This window comes from Rhinatrema bivittatum, chromosome 5, assembly GCF_901001135.1.
Source record: "Rhinatrema bivittatum chromosome 5, aRhiBiv1.1, whole genome shotgun sequence".
NCBI classification, from domain to species: domain Eukaryota; kingdom Metazoa; phylum Chordata; class Amphibia; order Gymnophiona; family Rhinatrematidae; genus Rhinatrema; species Rhinatrema bivittatum.
Window position 1 is genome coordinate 40862038 of NC_042619.1, and position 19596 is coordinate 40881633.

Consider the following 19596-nt stretch of genomic DNA (forward strand, 5'->3'; position numbering starts at 1 on the left):
CTCCTGCTTTCCTCCTCTGCTAGCTATCCAGTGCAACAGAAACTGCACGGAGCTCTGTAAGCTTGCAGACCCCATACGGTTCAGATTGTAGAGAGAGGTTGGCAAAGGAGGAAGAAGCAGGAGGAAGATTTGATAAGCCTGCTCCCAAACGTTTACTGTCAGGGTTTGGGGGTGGAGAAGGGAAAGGGACAGATGAATGTGCCATAGAGAGTGTGGGGGGGGGGGGGGGGGGGAGGGAAGGGAAGCTGATGAAGCCAGGGGTTGGCGGAGATGAGTGGAGGGAGAGGGAAGATGCTGAAGATACAAGGGGGTAATAATGATGCCAGGGAGTGAGGTTGAGAGGAGGCGATGCCAGGGTGTGGGGGGAAATGGAAGACTGATATTTATATCAGTGTGGAGTGGAGAGAGAGGGAAGGGACATGTCAGGGGGTGAGGGAGAGGGCAAGTGATTGGCATGGGGAGTGGAGGGAGAGGAAAGAGAAAGCGATGATGCCAGGGAATGGAAAGAGGGGGTGGAGGCAGGGGTAAGGAGATAATGTCAGGGGGAGAGAGAAGGTGATGAGGGTGAAGGGAGAGGGAAGGTGATGATGATGCCTGGGGATGGGGGAAAGGGGATGAGGGGAGAGGGAGGGTGATGATGCCAGGGGGTGAGGAGAGGGAGAGGAAAGGTGATGACGCTGGAAGTGAGGATCAGGGAGAAAGAAGATGATGATGATGCCAAGGAGTGGGGGAGAGGAGTAGAAGGGAAGGGAAGGTATTGATGATGATGCCAGGGGTGAGGAGGTAGAAAGAGAAGGTGATGACGGCAAGGGGTGCAGGAAAGTGGTGGAAGGAGAGGATGATGCAAGAGTGGGGGAAGAGGTGGTAGGAGAGGGAAGATGATGTTGATGCCAGGGAGTGAGGGAGAGGGAAGGTGATGATAATATAAGGGAGGGGGAAGAGATGATGGGAGATGGAAGGAAGATGATGATGCCAGGGGAGAGGCATGATTATGATTGCTGGGAGAAGAGGAAGGGAGAAGGTGATGCCAAGGTGTAGGAGAGAGGGAAGATAAAAGAGAAAGTGATGGAGAAGTGGGTGGTGTGCCACAACGAAGTGATCCCTGTACCGGGTATGCCACGAAACAAAAAAGGATGGGAACCACTGATCTACAGGCCTCCAAATCAGAAAGAAGAATTTGATAGAGATCTGATTGAAAAAAATCCAAAAAGTGGGAAGGAAAGTAGAAATGTTGCTACTTGGAGATTTTAATCTGCCTGATATGGATTAGAATATCCCTACTGCAGAATCTGTAAGAAGTAGAGGGATTGTGGATGCTCTTCAAGGGGCTATGCTCAGACAAATGATTATGGTACCCATGAGGTGAGCAGCAGTACCAGATCTGTTACTCAGAAATGGAGACAATATCTCAAATGTCCAGGTAGGTACGTACCTGGGCACCAGTTATCAGTCATTATGGTTTGATATAGCAGCCAAGAGGGAGGCAAGTCACATGAAGACAGAGTTCCTCAAGTTCAAAAACAGACTGTTAAAATAGCAAAGTAGCACAAGGAAGAGCTAGAAAGCTGGAAAGAGATGGCTGAAGTGGAACAACAGTGGGCCAAATTAAAATGAGCTACACAAAGGTTTTCCATGAAGGTAGCTGAGAAAGAGACAAAAAGATTGGCATTCAAAAAGTACAAAGGAATTGAAAAAGAGGAACCCACAAGGAAGAATAGTTAGTGAAGCTGAAAGAAGAGAAGAAAGAAATCAGGATTGCAAAAGCTCAAGTGGAAGAAAAGATTGCCAAAGAGGTAAAGCATGCTGGCAAAATATTTTTCAAATATATCTGAGAAAGGAGGAAGACCTGAAGTAGCAATGTAAGATTGCAAGGAGACAAAGCAAGGTATGAGAAAGATGAATTAAAAAAGGACTCTGGAGAAGGACCGTTGCAAGTTAGCAAAAGTACAGATAAGAATGGGGTAAATGCATCCCCATTTATAGAAGAGCATTTGGGTATAAATAGGAAAACAAAGTGGACAAGGTCAGGGGATCAGATGAGATACATCTCAGGATACTTAGGGAGCTCAGAGAATTACTGGTGGGACAGCTGAAGGAACTGTTCAATAGATCCTTGGAGACAGGAGTAGTGCCACAGAACTGAAAAAGTACGGTTGTGGTCCTGCTTCTCAAAAGTAGTAGCAGGGAGGTGGCTGCATTACCCAATTAGTCTTACCTCAGTGGTAGGAAAATCAATGGAGAAACTGCTAAAGGAAAGGATAACTAACTATCTACAATCCAATGGGTTAGAGGATCTGAGACAAGTTCCTGTCAAACAAATCAGATGGTTGTTTTTTTTTATTAGGTGATTGAAGAATTGGATCAAAGAAGAGCACTCAATATAGTTTACTTGGATTTCAGCAAGGCTTTGATATGGTCCCACCCAGGAGTTTCATGAATAAAATGTGAAGCTTGGAAGTTAGTCCCAGGGTGGTAAAATGGATTACAAATTGGCTAAATAACAAACTAGTTTTGGTAAATGGAACCTATTCTGAAGAGAAAAGAGTGATAAGAAGAGTTCCTTGCGTATCAGTTCTGGAACTGGTTCTGTTCAATATATTTGAGAAGGGATTGGAAAGTAAAATTTGTCTTTTTGCAGTTAACACTAAGATCTGCAACATAGTGGACACATCTGAAGGATTAGAGAGAATGAAAAGTGACCTAGGAAAATTTGAGAAGCAGTCAAACGGTTTGGCAGATGGTATTCAATGCCAAGAAGTGCAGAGTCTTGCATTTGGGGCACGGTAATCTGAAGGACTTGGGGAGTGAAAGACTGATGTGCATAAACTGGGAGAGAGATATCAGGACAGTAGTGTCTGATGATCTGAAGGTAGTGAAGCAATGTGACAAGGTGGCGGCTAAGTCCAGAGGGCTGCTAGCTGGATCGAAAGATGCATGACCAGCAGGAAAAAGGAAGTGATGCCACTGTACAGATCATCCTTTGTAAGGTTTCACCTGGAATACTGTGTTCAGTTCTGGAGACCTCATCTCAAAAAGCATAAGGACAGTGTCATGCTCCAGAAATAGTGAGCACTTAGGCCGCTGCAGAGTTGATACTGCCTGATCCGTGAACACAGAACAGAACCCCACAGGTGACAGCAAACACACCCTCAGACAGGTAGTCCAAAGTCTTCACCAGTAGTGGCCATCTCCCCTGCAGGTTGGGCCCTTGGGTTCTGGAGGGCCAGCAGGACTTGGAGAGGTCTGCTAGGGTCACAAATGAATGAAGTCCAGGCAAAGGTCACGGCAGGCAATAAGCAAGTAGAAGTGGAAACCAGGCAGTAGGTAAGGGCAGGCAGCAGTCAGTCAGAAGCGGAGTCCAAGAGGCATTCCGTGTCTGCAAGACAGACAGTCCAAGAAGGCGGAACAAAGAACGGAGAGCAGGGACAAGGAGACAAGACAGATCAGAGGAACATTGGGAGGAAGGGAATATAATAGATGAGACAAGACAGGCAGAAGACACAAAGAAACATGGGAGGCAGGCTGGAGAGATAAAGGAACACAGCAAAACGGGAATAAGCAGAGTTGCTTACCTATAACAGGTGTTTTATGACAGCAGGATGTTAGTTCTCACACATGGGTGACATCATTGGACGGAGCCCAGCACAGAAAATGCAGGGTCCCTCTCAGACTTATAACAGAATTATATAAAATTGAGATAATAAAGATAAACCAAAGTCCACAGGGTGGCAGGTGGGTTTCAAGAGGACTAACATCCTGCTGCCTGTTACAGGTAAGCAACTCTGCTTTCTCCTAGGACAAGCAGGACGGTAGTCCTCACACATGGGTTAATCCCCAGCTACAAGCTGCTCCCCAATACAAAAGGGGACCAACAGACATCAACCAGGTGCCAACGGGCACAACACTCACAGTGCTGTTGGTAACAGAGGGAGAGACAGCCTGAACCCAAACAATGGGCCCCAGGCAGGGAGACTTAGGTTCTACACCTCAAAGAGATTCCTGAGGACAGACTGGCCAAACCTACTGTCATGTCAGTTATCCTTGTCCAGACAATAATGGGAAGTGAACGTGTGTAGAGAACTCTATGTTGCAGCCTTGCAAATCTCCTCCACGGGAACTGCTCGCAAGGGAGCCACCAACATTGTCATGGCTCCAACAGAATGAGCTTTGACATGATCCCCAAGATACAGTCACGCCTGGGCATAACAGAAGGAGATGCAATTTGCTAGCCAATTGTACTGTGTGTTTGGCAACGGCAACTCCCAACCTATTCCGATCAAAAGAAATAAAAAGTTGGGTGAACTGCCTATGGGCTTCTGTCCGCTCCAGGTAGAAGGCTAAGGCTCTCTTGTAGTCCAAACTGTACAGTGCTCATTCAACTTGGTGCAAATGGGAAGGGTGAAAGTACGTTGGCAGGATGACTGACTGGTTAAGATGGAAATCCATCACCACCTTAGGCAGAAACTTAGGGTGCATATGCAAAACCACCCTGTCAAGAAAAAACAGTGTATGGTTGATAAGTCACAAAGGCCTGGATCTCACTGACCCTGTGTGCTGAGGTGACCGCCACCATAAATATCTTCCAGGTCAGGTACTTCAGATCACAGGAGAGCAGCGGCTCAAAAGGAGCTGTTAGCTAGCAGCACGTTAAGATCCCAAGACAGAGCAGGAGGCCTTAAGGGAGGCTTCAATTGAAGCAAACCCCACGTGAAACATACAATATAGGCCGTACAGAGATGGGCGTACCATCTATATCCTGATGGTATGTGCCAGTTGCACTCAGATGAACTTTTGAGGTGGTTTTCAAGTCAACCTCCAATAGGTGTAGAAGGTAGTCAAGCAGTTTTTATGTGTGAGGCAGGAGAACAGATCCAGGGTCTTCTGCTCACACAATACAGAAAGCCTCCTCCACTTTAGTCCATAGGTCCTTTCTAGTGGAAGGATTTGACCAGGATTTGAGACACATCCTCTGAAAGATCAAGTGGTTGCAGAATTAACTTCTCAACATCCAGGCTGCGAGCGACAGAGCCTGGAGGTTGGGATGCTACAACCTACCTCAGTCTTGCCTGATGAGCTCTGGAGAAGTCCCCAGACTGATCAGTTTCCAAATGGACAATTCCTGAAGGACTGGAAACCTGACCTGTCTCGGCCAATGAGGGGCTACGAAAATCATAGTCCCTCTATCCTTGCGAAGCATCAACAGAGTCTTCGACCACTAAGGAAATCAGAGAATACGTGTACAGAAGACCCTTACCCCAATGGCGGACAAAGGCGTCAGAGGTTTGTTTGCCGTCTGTCCTGTACAGGGAGCAGAAATGAGTCACCTTTCTGTTGCAGGGGATCGTAAATAGATCCACATCTGGGCTCCCCCAGAGGCAGAAGATCTGGCTAGCTACCCCTTGGTACAGAGACCACTCGTGGGTCTGAATGAACCACTCAGCCTGTCTGCTGCCACGTTTTCAGTTCCAGCCAGATACATAACCCTGAGCACCATCCCGTGGGACAGAGCCCAGGACCAGATCTGGACTGCTTCCTGACACAGGAGGTACAATCCTGTGTCTCCCTGGCTTGTTGATATACCACATAGCTACTTGGTTGTCCATTTGGAACAGGACAACTTTGTTGGACAGCGGATGAAAGCCCACAGCTTGTACTTGATTGCCCAGAGCTCCAGGAAACTGATTTCACAAGGTGTTTCCTGGGGGGGACGGGGACAAGGTGTGGAGCCCCTCTACATGAGCTCCCCTCCCCAGGGTAGACGCATCCGTGATTAGGACAATTTGGGTAGGGGGACTTTGGAAGGATATTCCCTGTTCCAAATTTGAGAGTACCCGCCACCAGGACAAAGAGTCCCGGAGAGACGAGGTGATTCAGATGTGATCCTGGAGGCTCTGTGTGGCCTGGGCCACTGCGATCTCAGGGTCCGTTGGGCTCTGTGCATGTACAAACGTGCCATGGGAGTAACAAGGATGGTTGCAGCCATGTGGCCCAACAACTTCAACCTGTGCCGAACAATACCTGCTGGCTCTGTTGAATCACTGCCACTGTGGATACCAAGGTGACCGCCCTGGAATATAGCAGGAAGGCTTTTGCCTAAGCCGTGTCTAGCAGGTTTCCTAATAAGTCCAGTTGAGGTGACTGGCTGAGACAGGACTTCGGGTAGTTGATGACAAGCCCTAGAGACTCCAACACCTGAACCATCAAGTGCAAGGACCGAGTGGCTCCTACCTAAGATGTGCTCTTGACCAGCTAATCATCCAAATAAGGGAAACCATGCATTCCTAGCCTACAGATGTGCGCCCCCACCACGGCCAGATATTTTGTGAAGACACATGGGGCAGACAGTAGCCTGGATAGCAACACTCTGTACTGGAAGTGCTGTTTTCCCACCACAAATCTGAGATACTTCCTGTGACTTGGGAAGACCTCGATGTGAGTGTACGCGTACTTCAAATCGAGGGAACAAAGCTAGTCCCCTTTTTGTAAGAGGGGAAGCAAGGTGCCCAGGGAAACCATCTTGAACTTTTCTCTCTTTAGAAACTTGTTCAAAGCCCTCAGGTCTAGGATGGTAATCAGGAAGTACAGGGAATAGAATCCCTGCCCTCTTTGCCTTGGTGGGACAGACTCTGGCCATTAAGAGGGCAGAAAGCTCCCTTATCAGAACCTCCAAAACAGGCATGGAGGGCAATTTGGCGGGATACCCAATAGGTTTTAATTGGTACCTTTGATGGACAGAACCCATTGATCAGAGGTTATACTGGGCCACTGATTAGCAAAGAATCGCAGCCTGCCCCCAACCAGGGGAACCAGCGTCTCGGGTACAAGTGGCTGGCTTATGCTCCCTATGATCCAGTCAAAACCCCATTCTGTGATTTGACTGGAGTGCCGGCTAGGGCTTGGGAGCTCTCTGCTGCCTGGGACGGCCGTGGGAGCTCACTCGCTGCAAACGGAAGTGTGGGGCTGGAGGATAGTACTTCCTTTGGTGGTAGAAAGACTTCCTCTGATCCTGTCTCGCCGACCTCCTGGCTAAGGAGGATGGGTTGGAAGTGCTGGTGGAGAGTTGGAGGGTTTCATGGTGGTCCCGAAACTGGGCTACCACATCTCTCACCCTATCTCCGAAGAGATTCTCTCCCATACACAGCAAGTCAGCGAGTCTTTTCTGTACTTCTAGTCAGAGATCCAAGGCCTGCAGCCATGCCATTCTGCTGGTGCTGATTCCCACGGCACAGACTCTCGATGCCATTTTGAAAACATAGTCTGTTGTACGAACATTGTGTTTTCTTGCACTCCAGGCCCTTATTCATCAGCAACATGAGAGAGTGTCCTGCTGCTGTTGAAGCAGCTGCTCGGCCACCTCCTGCATCTCCAGAGGTTCCACAAGTATTGGCTCATATAGAGCTGGTAGGAGGCAATGCAGGCAATGAGCATGGCTCCCTGGAATAGTTTCCTCTCAATAGCATCCACCACCCTGTGGGCCTTCCCCATGGGTGCCAAGGAGTAGGTCTGAGAGTGCTTGGCCCTCTTGAGGGCGGATTACACTACCGCTGATTGGTGCAGCAGCTGACGCTTATTGAATCCGGTAGCCTTCTGGATGAGTTAAACCCCATCCACCTGCCTGGTCACAGGAGGTACTATGGAGGGGATGTTCCCAGATCCTCAGCAGCAAGTCCTAAAGGATCTCGTACACCGGGTCCACCACAAACTCCATAGGAGCCTCCATGAACTGGAAGAGTTCCAGCATTTTGTGCCTGGCTTCCTCCTCAGTCATCAACTAAAAAGGAATGGCCTTGGCCATTACCTGTACAAAACCTGCGAAAGGTAAGTTCTCTGGAGGAGACTTCCTTCATTCCTCTGGAGGAGAATGTTCTGAGGGGAGACCCCTCAGAGTCCTCGGAGGAGGAACCTGCAGTGTCATCTCCCAAGAGGTCATACGGAGCCTCATCCTCACTGTAGTCCACAGGGGATGGGGCTCTAGGTGCTCATCCTTTATCCAGAGGCATAGGCTCCAGTAGCATGGGTGCTGGCCCCAGCAAAGCTGAATGAGGGGCTACAGCCCTCTGTGTCCCTGTTGGCCAATGTGGAGCTTCCTCCTCCTCGGAGCTGGCAACAACCACCATATCAGTTGGGGGAAGGATCGGTGCCTAGCTAGGCATCAATGGCACCCGGGAACCGATGCCAGCTGGGTCGGTAACGCACCAATGAGCACATTGAGCTGTCCCAGCAGCGGTTCGAGAATGCAGAGTGTGGGCATCGGTACCGTTGGTGCCACAGCCTGATGACCTGCAGAGCTCATTCCACAGCTAGCTGGACTCACTACTCCAGCTCCTTCTTGAAATCTGCTGATGCCAACATCAACTGGGAGGCAGGAGGGGTGGCCAGATCTTCCTTGGATCCCAGAAGTGGATCAGCGACTGGCACCAGGACCAGTGGAGACTGATATAGAACCCTGACATCGACAGAGGATTGGCACTCCTCGGCACACGGTTGCTTCAGGGGCATCTTGACATGAGCCAGCACCTCCCCGAGCCTGGCACTGTGCATTGAAGGTGACCAGTGCCTATGCTTCCCTCTGTGCTTGGCCTGGTCTTTTCCTGGTGCAGAGGTTGATAACAAACCTGTCCTCAACCTGGAAGAAAGCGACAGGGGCCGGTCTCTGGCACCCATATCCGCTGGCATTGATGGGACCATAGGCCCCAATGTCGATGGCATGGTGTCCATCGGTGCAGGTACCACCGATGCAGATGTTGATGGCTCTTGACCTGAAGATTTTCTCCATCTTATCGAGACGAGCACGAAGTCCCTTAGGGACCATCTGGGTGCACATGCGGCAACTCCGGAAGTCATGCAATGCCCTCAGGCAGAGAACATCTCATGAGGGTCCGTTATGGTCATGGAACCTCGGGCACTGGGGGCATCAATGAAAACTGGACAAGGCCTTGACAAACAAAAAGGGAGTAAAATGAGAGCGGTGACCTTGGGCAGTCAAAGCTGGTGGGCACCAATGCACTGCTGCCATGGAGGGGAATGAAAGCGAAAAGAAACTGAGAACACCAAAAAACCTGGCTAAGGAACCGAGAGGGCATTGATAGAAATGCAAAACAAACCAAAAATAGCTGGTGAAAACTTTTCCAAAGGCAATTTTCAAGGAAAAAGCCAAGAGCTCACTTAACTGCGAGGCGAAAGCTCCACACACAAAAAAAAAGATACTGAAAAGGAACCCTGCTTGGATATGTGGTATACGGCATGCTGGGCATGCTCAGTGTACCTAGTCAAAGATCCAGAATCTTTGACATAAGTTTTCCGTGCTGGGCTCCATCCGATGTCACCCATGTGTGAGGACTACCATCCTGCTTGTCCAAGGAAAACATGAGCAACGGACACCAATGACAAGCACATGAGAGCAAACGATGCTAGAAGGGTCTTTAAATATTCTGGGCTGTGATGTCATTGGGCCATGCAGAGCCCAGATTTTCTGCGGGAGGCCCTAAAAAATCTGGAAATGCATGCGCACCTAAAGAGACACATGCACGGGAGAGCAGCAGTGGCAACAGTGAGATGGTGTGAACAGAGACCTGGGCCTGCAAGGTAAGGGGGACACCAGCCATGGCAGGGTTACCACGGTTGGAGGGGTGTTACAGACAGAATGGAAGTGGTTCAGAGAAAGGCTACCAAAATGGTGTGGGGTCTATACAGAAAACCATATGAGACTGAAGGACCATAATATGTATTCCCTAGAGGAAAGAAGAGGCAGGGGAGGTATGATACAGACTTTCAAATACCTGAAAGGTACAGACACACAAAAATCAAAACTTTTCCAGTGAAATGAAAAGTTGTAAAACTAGAAGTTACGATATGAAACTCTGAAGGAGAAGACTCAGGAACAATGTTAGGAAATATTTTTTCACGGAAAGGGCCGTGAATGCATAGAATGCCCTCCCAGAAGAGGTGATGAAGACAGAATAATGGAATAAAAAAGGGCACGGGAAAACCAGAGAGAGGATCCCTGCTGGCTAGAGAATGGAAATGAAGAAATGGGATAACTTTTCTATTACACCTAAGGTTTACACTTCTGCTTGGAGTTAACCTGCTACTACACTGAACAGAAGGCTTAGGGTAACTTTCATGAAGCAGCAGTTAATACTCTTAAAAAAAAAAAAAAGAAAAATCTACTGGGCAGACTAGATTGTTTTTATCTGCTGTCATTTACCATTTTACTATAATTGTAACTAAAGAAAAATCAGACCTTTATAAAATGAATTACTGCCCCCCCCCTTTTTCAGACACTGTAATTACTGAAATTAAACATTCAAATAAAGTGCTCAACCTATACATTAAAAGAAAGAATAATTTGAAATAAAACCAAACAAGGAACAAATTGAAAAAAATGCAATTTACTTTGATTTTAAAGGTTACAACATAAAACATTCCACCAGCATAATTTATTCTGAGTTTGGTTTTGAAATATGCACATTAGTTAACCTTGCAGTCTAAGCTTTTTTAATTTTTTTATGATTTACAGCTCTTTCCTTCCCAAGAGCTGTTGATGCTGTGAGCAGGAACAGGTACGTAATACTTTGATGACTTCACTGCAACAAAGATATAGATAACACAGAAGATGCTTTAAAAAATAAGTATTTATTTAAAAAATGAATGTGTTTTGTCTACTTAGAAAATGTAATACATCTGTTGGACAATTAGAAACAAATTCTAATGGGCTCTGACAGAAATTGAGCACCTCCCATTGTGCTATCACATTAATGTCTACTTAATTATCAGTTTTCTTTCCTGATACAAATGTGGAATTATATATAAATCTCTTAAAAATATTACCATACCACTAAATCTAACAAATGTATCCTCACACACAAAATTACAGCATTATAACTTTTTCTGCACTGGCTTTCGTATATTAAATCCAAAATACAAAGCCATTTTTCTATAATAATTTTGGGGAGTATGGGGTTAGCAAGGCAGTTTTACCACTACTTTTAAAATAAGTATACAATTGGAAACAAGAGATTTACAGAAAAAAAGGAATATGATGGATAAAGACTACTGAAGCCCCAACCTGATCTGTGGCTCTACTCTTGCTTCACGGTTACTAAGAATTCTCTGTGCTTATGTCATGCTTTCTTGAATTCCAATACTATTTTGTCTCTATTACCACTAGAGACTATTCCATGAATTCATCACCCTGAAAGAAATGCTTCCTTACGTTAATAATAGGGTTGGAACTTTATTTAAACTAAAAATCTTATTTACAAAACTAGGATATATGGGAAAAATGCAAAAATATTTAGAAGAAAAAAGCAAGACAAACCATAACAGAGGATTAAGTTACAATAAAAGACTGCTCAGAATTGTAGTTCATGTGTTTACCCTAATCCACAACAGCCTAATTTATCATGAAGTGTAGAATTCTGCATCTAAACACAAATAAAGGAGTATTTAGACACAAAAGTACCAGGTATTTGTACCTTCCGTATCACTTTTTTTTTTTTTATTATTCCAGTTAATGTATATGAAAGCCAGAAATAGAATGATTAACTTATTTACAAATCTTAATTTTCCTAAAATATGTTGATCAAAATAAAATCATGCCACACCTTTCCTACACTCACTTTTCAAAGTTTACACTAATGCATAGTATCTTAACTGCAACAGGCAATATATCACATCACCTACCTCCAAATAGACCAGCTACAGCAGAGGGCTCATTACCAAAGTGGGAAGCATTAGGATAGGCTTGAGGACCACAGAAAGAGTCTGACAAGACAGCATGGAACAGTAAGAATATAAAAAAAGGATGAAAGGAAGAGTTAAAGAAAGAAAAAAAGGAGCTTAATACAACTTTAGTATACTTGCAATGGAATATCTCTGAACACTGTAGTAAAAGGGGCCTTTTAATTAAATGTGAAAACCACCGACATAAAACTTAAGTTATTGAGAACACCCAGTGCAACAACTTTGGATTTAACTGCAACAGTGTTTCAATATTGCAAAAGAGTTCTGAAGACACTGAGTCATCTGGAATATACTATAGGAATGCAAAATCCTACAGAATTTCTTCTTATACCTGAATTATGATCTAGTTGAAAGGCTAGTGAAGAAGTGTAAAATTAAAGGATTTATTGAATGGTACTTTACCAACAAACATTTCATGGCTAGATGTAAAAGTGGATGTATCTGAAGATACAACAGGTAGATGGATAGCTTCACTAAGTTTTGAAAGAAAAGGATTTAAGCTTGGAACGGCATCATCAACAGCATCAACAGCAGAAGAAAAAGGATCTGTGCAGATCAAGTAAAAGAAGCAGAGAAAAGGAAGGATAAATATTAGATTAGTAACAAAAAAACAGACATTTAAGCATGCAGAATTGAAAGAAAAAATTCTTAAACAAAATCACAATTGTGGCAAACAAGAACATTTTCCTTTCTTAATACAAAAAATGCCAACTTGTGTTTACTTTTTCTAAATATTAGTGTATTTTCACCCAGAGCAGTTAAACAATCTGAGAAATAATGTTTGTTTACTGTAAACTTTGTTTTCCATAGATAGCAAAAAGATTAAAACCTGATCATCTGTGGGAGTTCCCATGTGGGCGTTGCCTCAGAGTCTCCTCAGTCTGTATCAAAGCTAGTAGGATAGTCTGCTGTCCAGGGAAGGGGGGGGGGGGGGGGGGGAAGAGTATCTCATGTCTAATTCATCCTACTATCTATGGAAAACACAGTTTACAGTAAGAAAACATGCTTTTTCAGTTGATCAGCAGGCTGAATTAGCCATGATCTGTGGGCTGCAGCAAAGTGTATCAGATATAGTAACCCAGACTCCACCATGGACAGCAGGCTATTTGGAAACTGTATGGTCCAAGATTGCTTGTCCAACTGCACTGTCAGCAGTTGTAAAGGCATCTAGGCAGTAGGGAGATGTGAAAGTATGCACCAATGACCAGGTAGCTGCTTTACATATGTTCTCAACAGGTACTTCTCTTAGATGTGAACTGAAGCAAGCAAAGCAGAGTTGCTTACCTGTAACAGGTGTTCTCCCAGGACAGTAGGATGTAGTCCTCACATGTGGGTGAAGCCATCAGACGGAGTCCTGTCACGGAACACTTTTGTCAAAGTTTCTAGAACTTTGGCACACTAAACATGTCCAACATGCCATAAATCCTTGTGGCCACAGGGGTCTCCCTTCAGTCTCGTTTGTAGCAAAAGGTGTCTGTTACAGGTAAGCAACTCTGCTTTCTCCCAGGACAAGCAGGATGGTAGTCTTCACATGAGGGTGGTTAGCAAGCTACAGGCTGACTCATATTTAATTTGGGCCAACAGCAAACAACTTGTGCAACAGGCACAACAACTGGTGTACTGTTGGGAAAAATGAGGCAGCCTGAAAATCACAGCAGATTGGATGTGGAAGGAGTTGGGATTATACTGGAAATAAGTTCTTCAAGACGGTTTGGCCAAAAGCAGAGTCTTGACGTCCTTCCTTCTTTGTCCAGGCAGTAATGTGCTGCAAGTGTGTGAAGAGTGCTCCATGTTACAGCTTTACAAATCTCAGCAAACGGTACTGAATGATAGTGTGCTACTGACTTTGCCATAGCTCTTACTGAGGGCGCCTTCACACTCATCCCTGAAGAGGAAGGCCTGCTTTCTCATAGCAGAATTCGATACAGTCTGCTAGCCAGTTGGAGAGAGTTTGTTTGCCCACTGCAACTCCTGGTTTGTTTTTATCAAAAGAAAAAGAGTTGGGTGGATTTCCTATGGACTGCAGTGCGGTCTAGGTAAAATGCAAGTGCGCATTTACAGTCCAAGGTGTATAAAACCCTCTTGCCCCCCCCCCCCCCAGCCAGTTGGGTTTCCAGGATATCCACAATGAATATGAATGAGAGAAAATGTGCATGTTATGGAGGCAGTGCATGTAAATTCTCTCTCATGCATATTATTCATTGTAGATATTCTGAAAACCTGACTGGCTGGGGGGTTCCCCAGGACAAGGTTGGGAACTACTGCACTAAGGTGTACTTGTACTGATGTAGTAGCCAATTCTGACTGGGAAAGGTGGTATAGATAGGAAAATAAATGTCTAGATTCGCACCTAAAGGGGTTTAAATTATGAGAAATACACCATTCTGAGAACCGTTTCCACTTAAGAACATAAGAAAATGCCATACTGGGTCAGACCAAGGGTCCATCAAGCCCAGCATCCTGTTTCCAACAGTGGCCAATCCAGGCCATAAGAACCTGGCACGTACCCAAAAACTAAGTCTATTCCATGTAACCATTGCTAATGGCAGTGGCTATTCTCTAAGTGAACTTAATAGCAGGTAATGGACTTCTCCTCCAAGAACTTATCCAATCCTTTTTTAAACACAGCTATACTAACTGCACTAACCACATTCGCTGGCACCAAATTCCAGAGTTTAATTGTGCGTTGAGTAAAAAAGAACTTTCTCCGATTAGTTTTAAATGTGCCCCATGCTAACTTCATGGAGTGCCCCCTAGTCTTTCTATTATCCGAAAGAGTAAATAACCGATTCACATCTACCCGTTCTAGACCTCTCATGATTTTAAACACCTCTATCATATCCCCCCTCAGTCGTCTCTTCTCCAAGCTGAAAAGTCCTAACCTCTTTAGTCTTTCCTCATAGGGGAGTTGTTCCATTCCCCTTATCATTTGGGTTGCCCTTCTCTGTACCTTCTCCATCGCAATTATATCTTTTTTGAGATGCGGCGACCAGAATTGTACACAGTATTCAAGGTGCGGTCTCACCATGGAGCGATACAGAGGCATTATGACATTTTCCATTTTATTCACCATTCCCTTTATAATAATTCCCAACATTCTGTTTGCTTTTTTGACTGCCGCAGCACACTGAACTGACGATTTCAATGTGTTATCCACTATGACACCTAGATCTCTTTCTTGGGTTGTAGCACCTAATATGGAACCCAACATTGTGTAACTATAGCATGGGTTATTTTTCCCTATATGCATCACCTTGCACTTATCCACATTAAATTTCATCTGCCATTTGGATGCCCAATTTTCCAGTCTCACAAGGTCTTCCTGCAATTTATCACAATCTGCTTGTGATTTAACTACTCTGCACAATTTTGTGTCATCTGCAAATTTGATTATCTCACTCGTCGTATTTCTTTCCAGATCATTTATAAATATATTGAACAGTAAGGGTCCCAATACAGATCCCTGAGGCACTCCACTGTCCACTCCCTTCCACTGAGAAAATTGCCCATTTAATCCTACTCTCTGTTTCCTGTCTTTTAGCCAGTTTGCAATCCACGAAAGGACATCGCCACCTATCCCATGACTTTTTACTTTTCCTAGAAGCCTCTCATGAGGAACTTTGTCAAACGCCTTCTGAAAATCCAAGTATACTATATCTACCGGTTCACCTTTATCCACTCCTTCAAAAAAGTGAAGCAGATTTGTGAGGCAAGACTTGCCCTGGGTAAAGCCATGCTGACTTTGTTCCATTAAACCATGTCTTTCTATATGTTCTGTGATTTTGATGTTTAGAACACTTTCCACTATTTTTCCTGGCACTGAAGTCAGGCTAACCGGTCTGTAGTTTCCTGGATCGCCCCTGTAGCCCTTTTTAAATATTGGGGTTACATTTGCTATCCTCCAGTCTTCAGGTACAATGGATGATTTTAATGATAAGTTACAAATTTTTACTAATAGGTCAGAAATTTCATTTTTTAGTTCCTTCAGAACTCTGGGGTGTATACCATCCGGTCCAGGTGATTTACTACTCTTCAGTTTGTCAATCAGGCCTACCACATCTTCTAGGTTCACCGTGATTTGATTCAGTCCATCTGAATCATTACCCATGAAAACCTTCTCCATTACGGGTACCTCCCCAACATCCTCTTCAGTAAACACCGAAGCAAAGAAATCATTCAATCTTTCCGCGATGGCCTTATCTTCTCTAAGTGCCCCTTTAACCCCTCGATCATCTAACGGTCCAACTGACTCCCTCACAGGCTTTCTGCTTCGGATATATTTAAAAAAGTTTTTACTGTGAGTTTTTGCCTCTACAGCCAACTTCTTTTCAAATTCTCTCTTAGCCTGTCTTATCAATGTCTTACATTTAACTTGCCAATGTTTATGCTTTATCCTGTTTTCTTCTGTTGGATCCTTCTTCCAATTTTTGAATGAAGATCTTTTGGCTAAAATAGCTTCTTTCACCTCCCCTTTTAACCATGCCGGTAATCGTTTTGCCTTCTTTCCACCTTTCTTAATGTGTGGAATACATCTGGACTGTGCTTCTAGAATGGTATTTTTTAACAATGACCACGCCTCTTGGACATTTTTTACTTTTGTAGCTGCTCCTTTCAGTTTTTTTCTAACAATTTTTCTCATTTTATCAAAGTTTCCCTTTTGAAAGTTTAGCACGAGAGCCTTGGATTTGCACACTGTTCCTTTTCCAGTCATTAAATCAAATTTGATCATATTATGATCACTATTGCCAAGCGGCCCCACCACCGTTACCTCTCTCACCAAGTCCTGTGCTCCACTGAGAATTAGATCTAAAATTGCTCCCTCTCTCGTCGGTTCCTGAACCAATTGCTCCATAAAGCTATCATGTATTCCATCCAGGAACGTTATCTCTCTAGCGTGACCCGATGATACATTTACCCAGTCTATATTGGGGTAATTGAAGTCTCCCATTATTACTGCACTACCAATTTGGTTAGCTTCCCTAATTTCTCTTAGCATTTCACTGTCCATCTCACCATCTTGACCAGGTGGACGGTAGTATACCCCTATCACTGTAGTCTTCCCTGATACACAAGGGATTTCTACCCATAAAGATTCAATTTTGTATTTAGTCTCATGCAGGATGTTTATCCTGTTGGACTCTATGCCATCCCGGACATAAAGCGCCACACCTCCTCCCGACTGCTCCTCTCTGTCATTGCGATATAATTTGTACCCCGGTATAGCACTGTCCCATTGGTTATCCTCTTTCCACCATGTCTCTGAGATGCCAATTAAGTCTATGTCATCATTTACTTGAAAGAATAGCTGTCTTGTGGATGGTTTCCTTGAAGAGATCAAGATATCTCGGACAGGGTATGATAAAGACCACTGTGCTAGGACTGAGGTTCAACATCCACGCTGTTATATTCAGCATTGGTAGCGATGGGTGTATTAACGATTCTTCCTCTGGAGTTAGAAGCATGCGGTTGCTTTCCCAAGCAAAAGGGAGATTTTACAGAGAATTGTAATAGGTATACCATTTTTGTCTTGGCCCTGTAGGTATGACTAGAATCATTTGGGCTTGATCTCTCATGAATTTCTGAACAGTCTTTAATATGAGTGATATTGGAGGAAAGGTGTACATGAAATCTGTGTTCCATGGTATCAATAAAGCATCTAGAACTTCACATAGGAGACTGGGATGGATGATCGGTGTTGGGACCGGTCCTGTTCAATATCTTTGTGAGCGACATTGCGGACGGGATAGAAGGTAAGGTTTGTCTTTTTGCGGATGACACAAAGATCTGCAACAGAGTGGACACGCCGGAAGGAGTGGAGAGAATGAGACGAGATCTAAGGAAACTGGAAGATTGGTCGAAGATATGGCAGCTGAGATTCAATGCCAAGAAGTGCAAAGTCATGCATATGGGGAGTGGAAATCCGAATGAACTGTATTCGATGGGCGGGGAAAGGCTGATGTGCACGGAGCAGGAGAGGGACCTTGGGGTGATGGTGTCTAATGATCTGAAATCGGCAAAACAATGCGACAAGGCGATAGCTAAAGCCAGAAGAATGCTGGGCTGCATAGAGAGAGGAATATCGAGTAAGAAAAGGGAAGTGATTATTCCCTTGTACAGGTCCTTGGTGAGGCCTCACCTGGAGTACTGTGTTCAGTTCTGGAGACCGTATCTTCAAAAAGACAAAGACAAGATGGAGGCGGTACAGAGAAGGGCGACCAGGAAGGTGGAGGATCTTCATCGGATGACGTACGAGGAGAGATTGAAGAATCTAAATATGTACACCCTGGAGGAAAGGAGGAGCAGAGGTGACATGATACAGACTTTCAGATACTTGAAAGGTGTTAATGATCAAAAGACAACGACAAACCTTTTCCGTAGGAAAAAAAATCACCAGAACCAGGGGTCACGATTTGAAGCTCCAGGGAGGAAGATTCAGAACCAATGTCAGGAAGTATTTCTTCACGGAGAGGGTGGTGGATGCCTGGAATGCCCTTCCTGAGGATGTGGTGAAGACCAGAACTGTGAAGGACTTCAAAGGGGCGTGGGATAAACACTGTGGATCCATAAAGTCAAGAGGCCGCCAATGAAGAGTGGGTGACTCGCCAGAATGAGGGCTACTGCCTGGAGTCAATACCCTTATTAAATAAACATACACATGCTTACTGTGACTCCAACATCGCTCTAAGCTTCAACAGCAAGAGGAAATGTGAAAAAAAGGTTCGCACTCACAAAGAGGGGAGTAGCTGGCTTGTTACGGCGGTTACTACCCCAAATCAAATAAGTCTGATACTTCACTTTCAATGCATATACAGCATAGTTCTCTGATTCAACGGCAGGGGAGAAGAAAAACCAATACTTCACACATCCAGCAGAGCTCTCTGCTTCAACGGCAGGGGAGAAAATGAGGGTTCGCACTCACAAAACGGGGAGTAGCTGGCTTGTTACGGCGGTTACTACCCCAAACCAAATGTGCCTGATACTTCACTTTCGATGCACATCCAGCATGGCTCTCTGCTTCAACGGCATGGGAGAAGACTGATACTTCACGCGTATCCAGCATAGCTCCCTGCTTCAACGGCAGGGGAGAAGAAAAACAACCATTAAGGGCTGTATAACATAGGCTGGGTAAAACAAATAAGCATGGGTGTAGCTTGCTTATTGCGGCGGCTACTACCCCTAACTAATCAAGCTAGATATTTCACTTGGATGCAGCTCCATCACTGCTCTCTACATTAAAACTGGGGGTGGAAGGGAAATAGAACCAAGAGCTAAGAGAAACAGATAAGTATGAGAGAAAAAATGTGTGAAGCTTGCTGGGCAGACTGGATGGGCCATTTGGTCTTCTTCTGCCGTCATTTCTATGTTTCTATGTTTCTATGTAAGTTTAGTTTTCTGTTTTGTTCTGTTGCAAAGAGGTCAATCTTTGGTCGACCCCCAAAGCTGGAACAGGTGATCAGCGACTACTCATGTGGACAAAGCATTCTATTGAGTCTGTCCACCACCATGTTTTGTATACCCGATAGGTATGTTGCTTGAAGTTTTGCACCGACTGTATTGCTCATTTCCAGATTTGAAAGGTATCCTAACATAGGATCCAAGATTCCGTACCTCCTTACTTGTTGATATAAAACATGCCAACTTGATTGTCTGTATGAATCACCGTGTGTTTCCCATGTAGTGTATGTTGAAAAGTAGCTAAAGCACTGCGTATTGCTCTCAACTAGAAAATTTATCTGAAATTTCTGTTTCGTGAAGGCCCAGGTACCCTGCATCTTGTATTGGCCGGTGTGAGTTCCCCAGCCCCATTATGGAGGCATGTGTCATTAACATAATCTGATGCGGAATCAGACA

The 19596-nt window shown here is 44.8% G+C and overlaps 1 protein-coding gene across 5 annotated transcripts in view; it reads right to left on the reverse strand.

The window, feature by feature from the left end:
* PICALM (phosphatidylinositol binding clathrin assembly protein) overlaps positions 1–19596 on the reverse strand; it is a 502282-nt gene that overhangs the window by 144280 nt on the left and 338406 nt on the right. For 3 of the 5 annotated variants that reach the window (XM_029602251.1, XM_029602252.1, XM_029602253.1), the window contains exons 13-14: positions 12148–12291; positions 11686–11766 (exon numbers count right to left, since the gene is read on the reverse strand). The exons of the other annotated variants lie outside the window; for them this stretch is intronic. In XM_029602251.1, coding sequence (XP_029458111.1) covers positions 11686–11766; positions 12148–12291 — 225 coding nt within the window. The remainder of the gene's footprint in view (positions 1–11685; positions 11767–12147; positions 12292–19596) is intronic. 5 annotated transcript variants of the gene reach the window in all.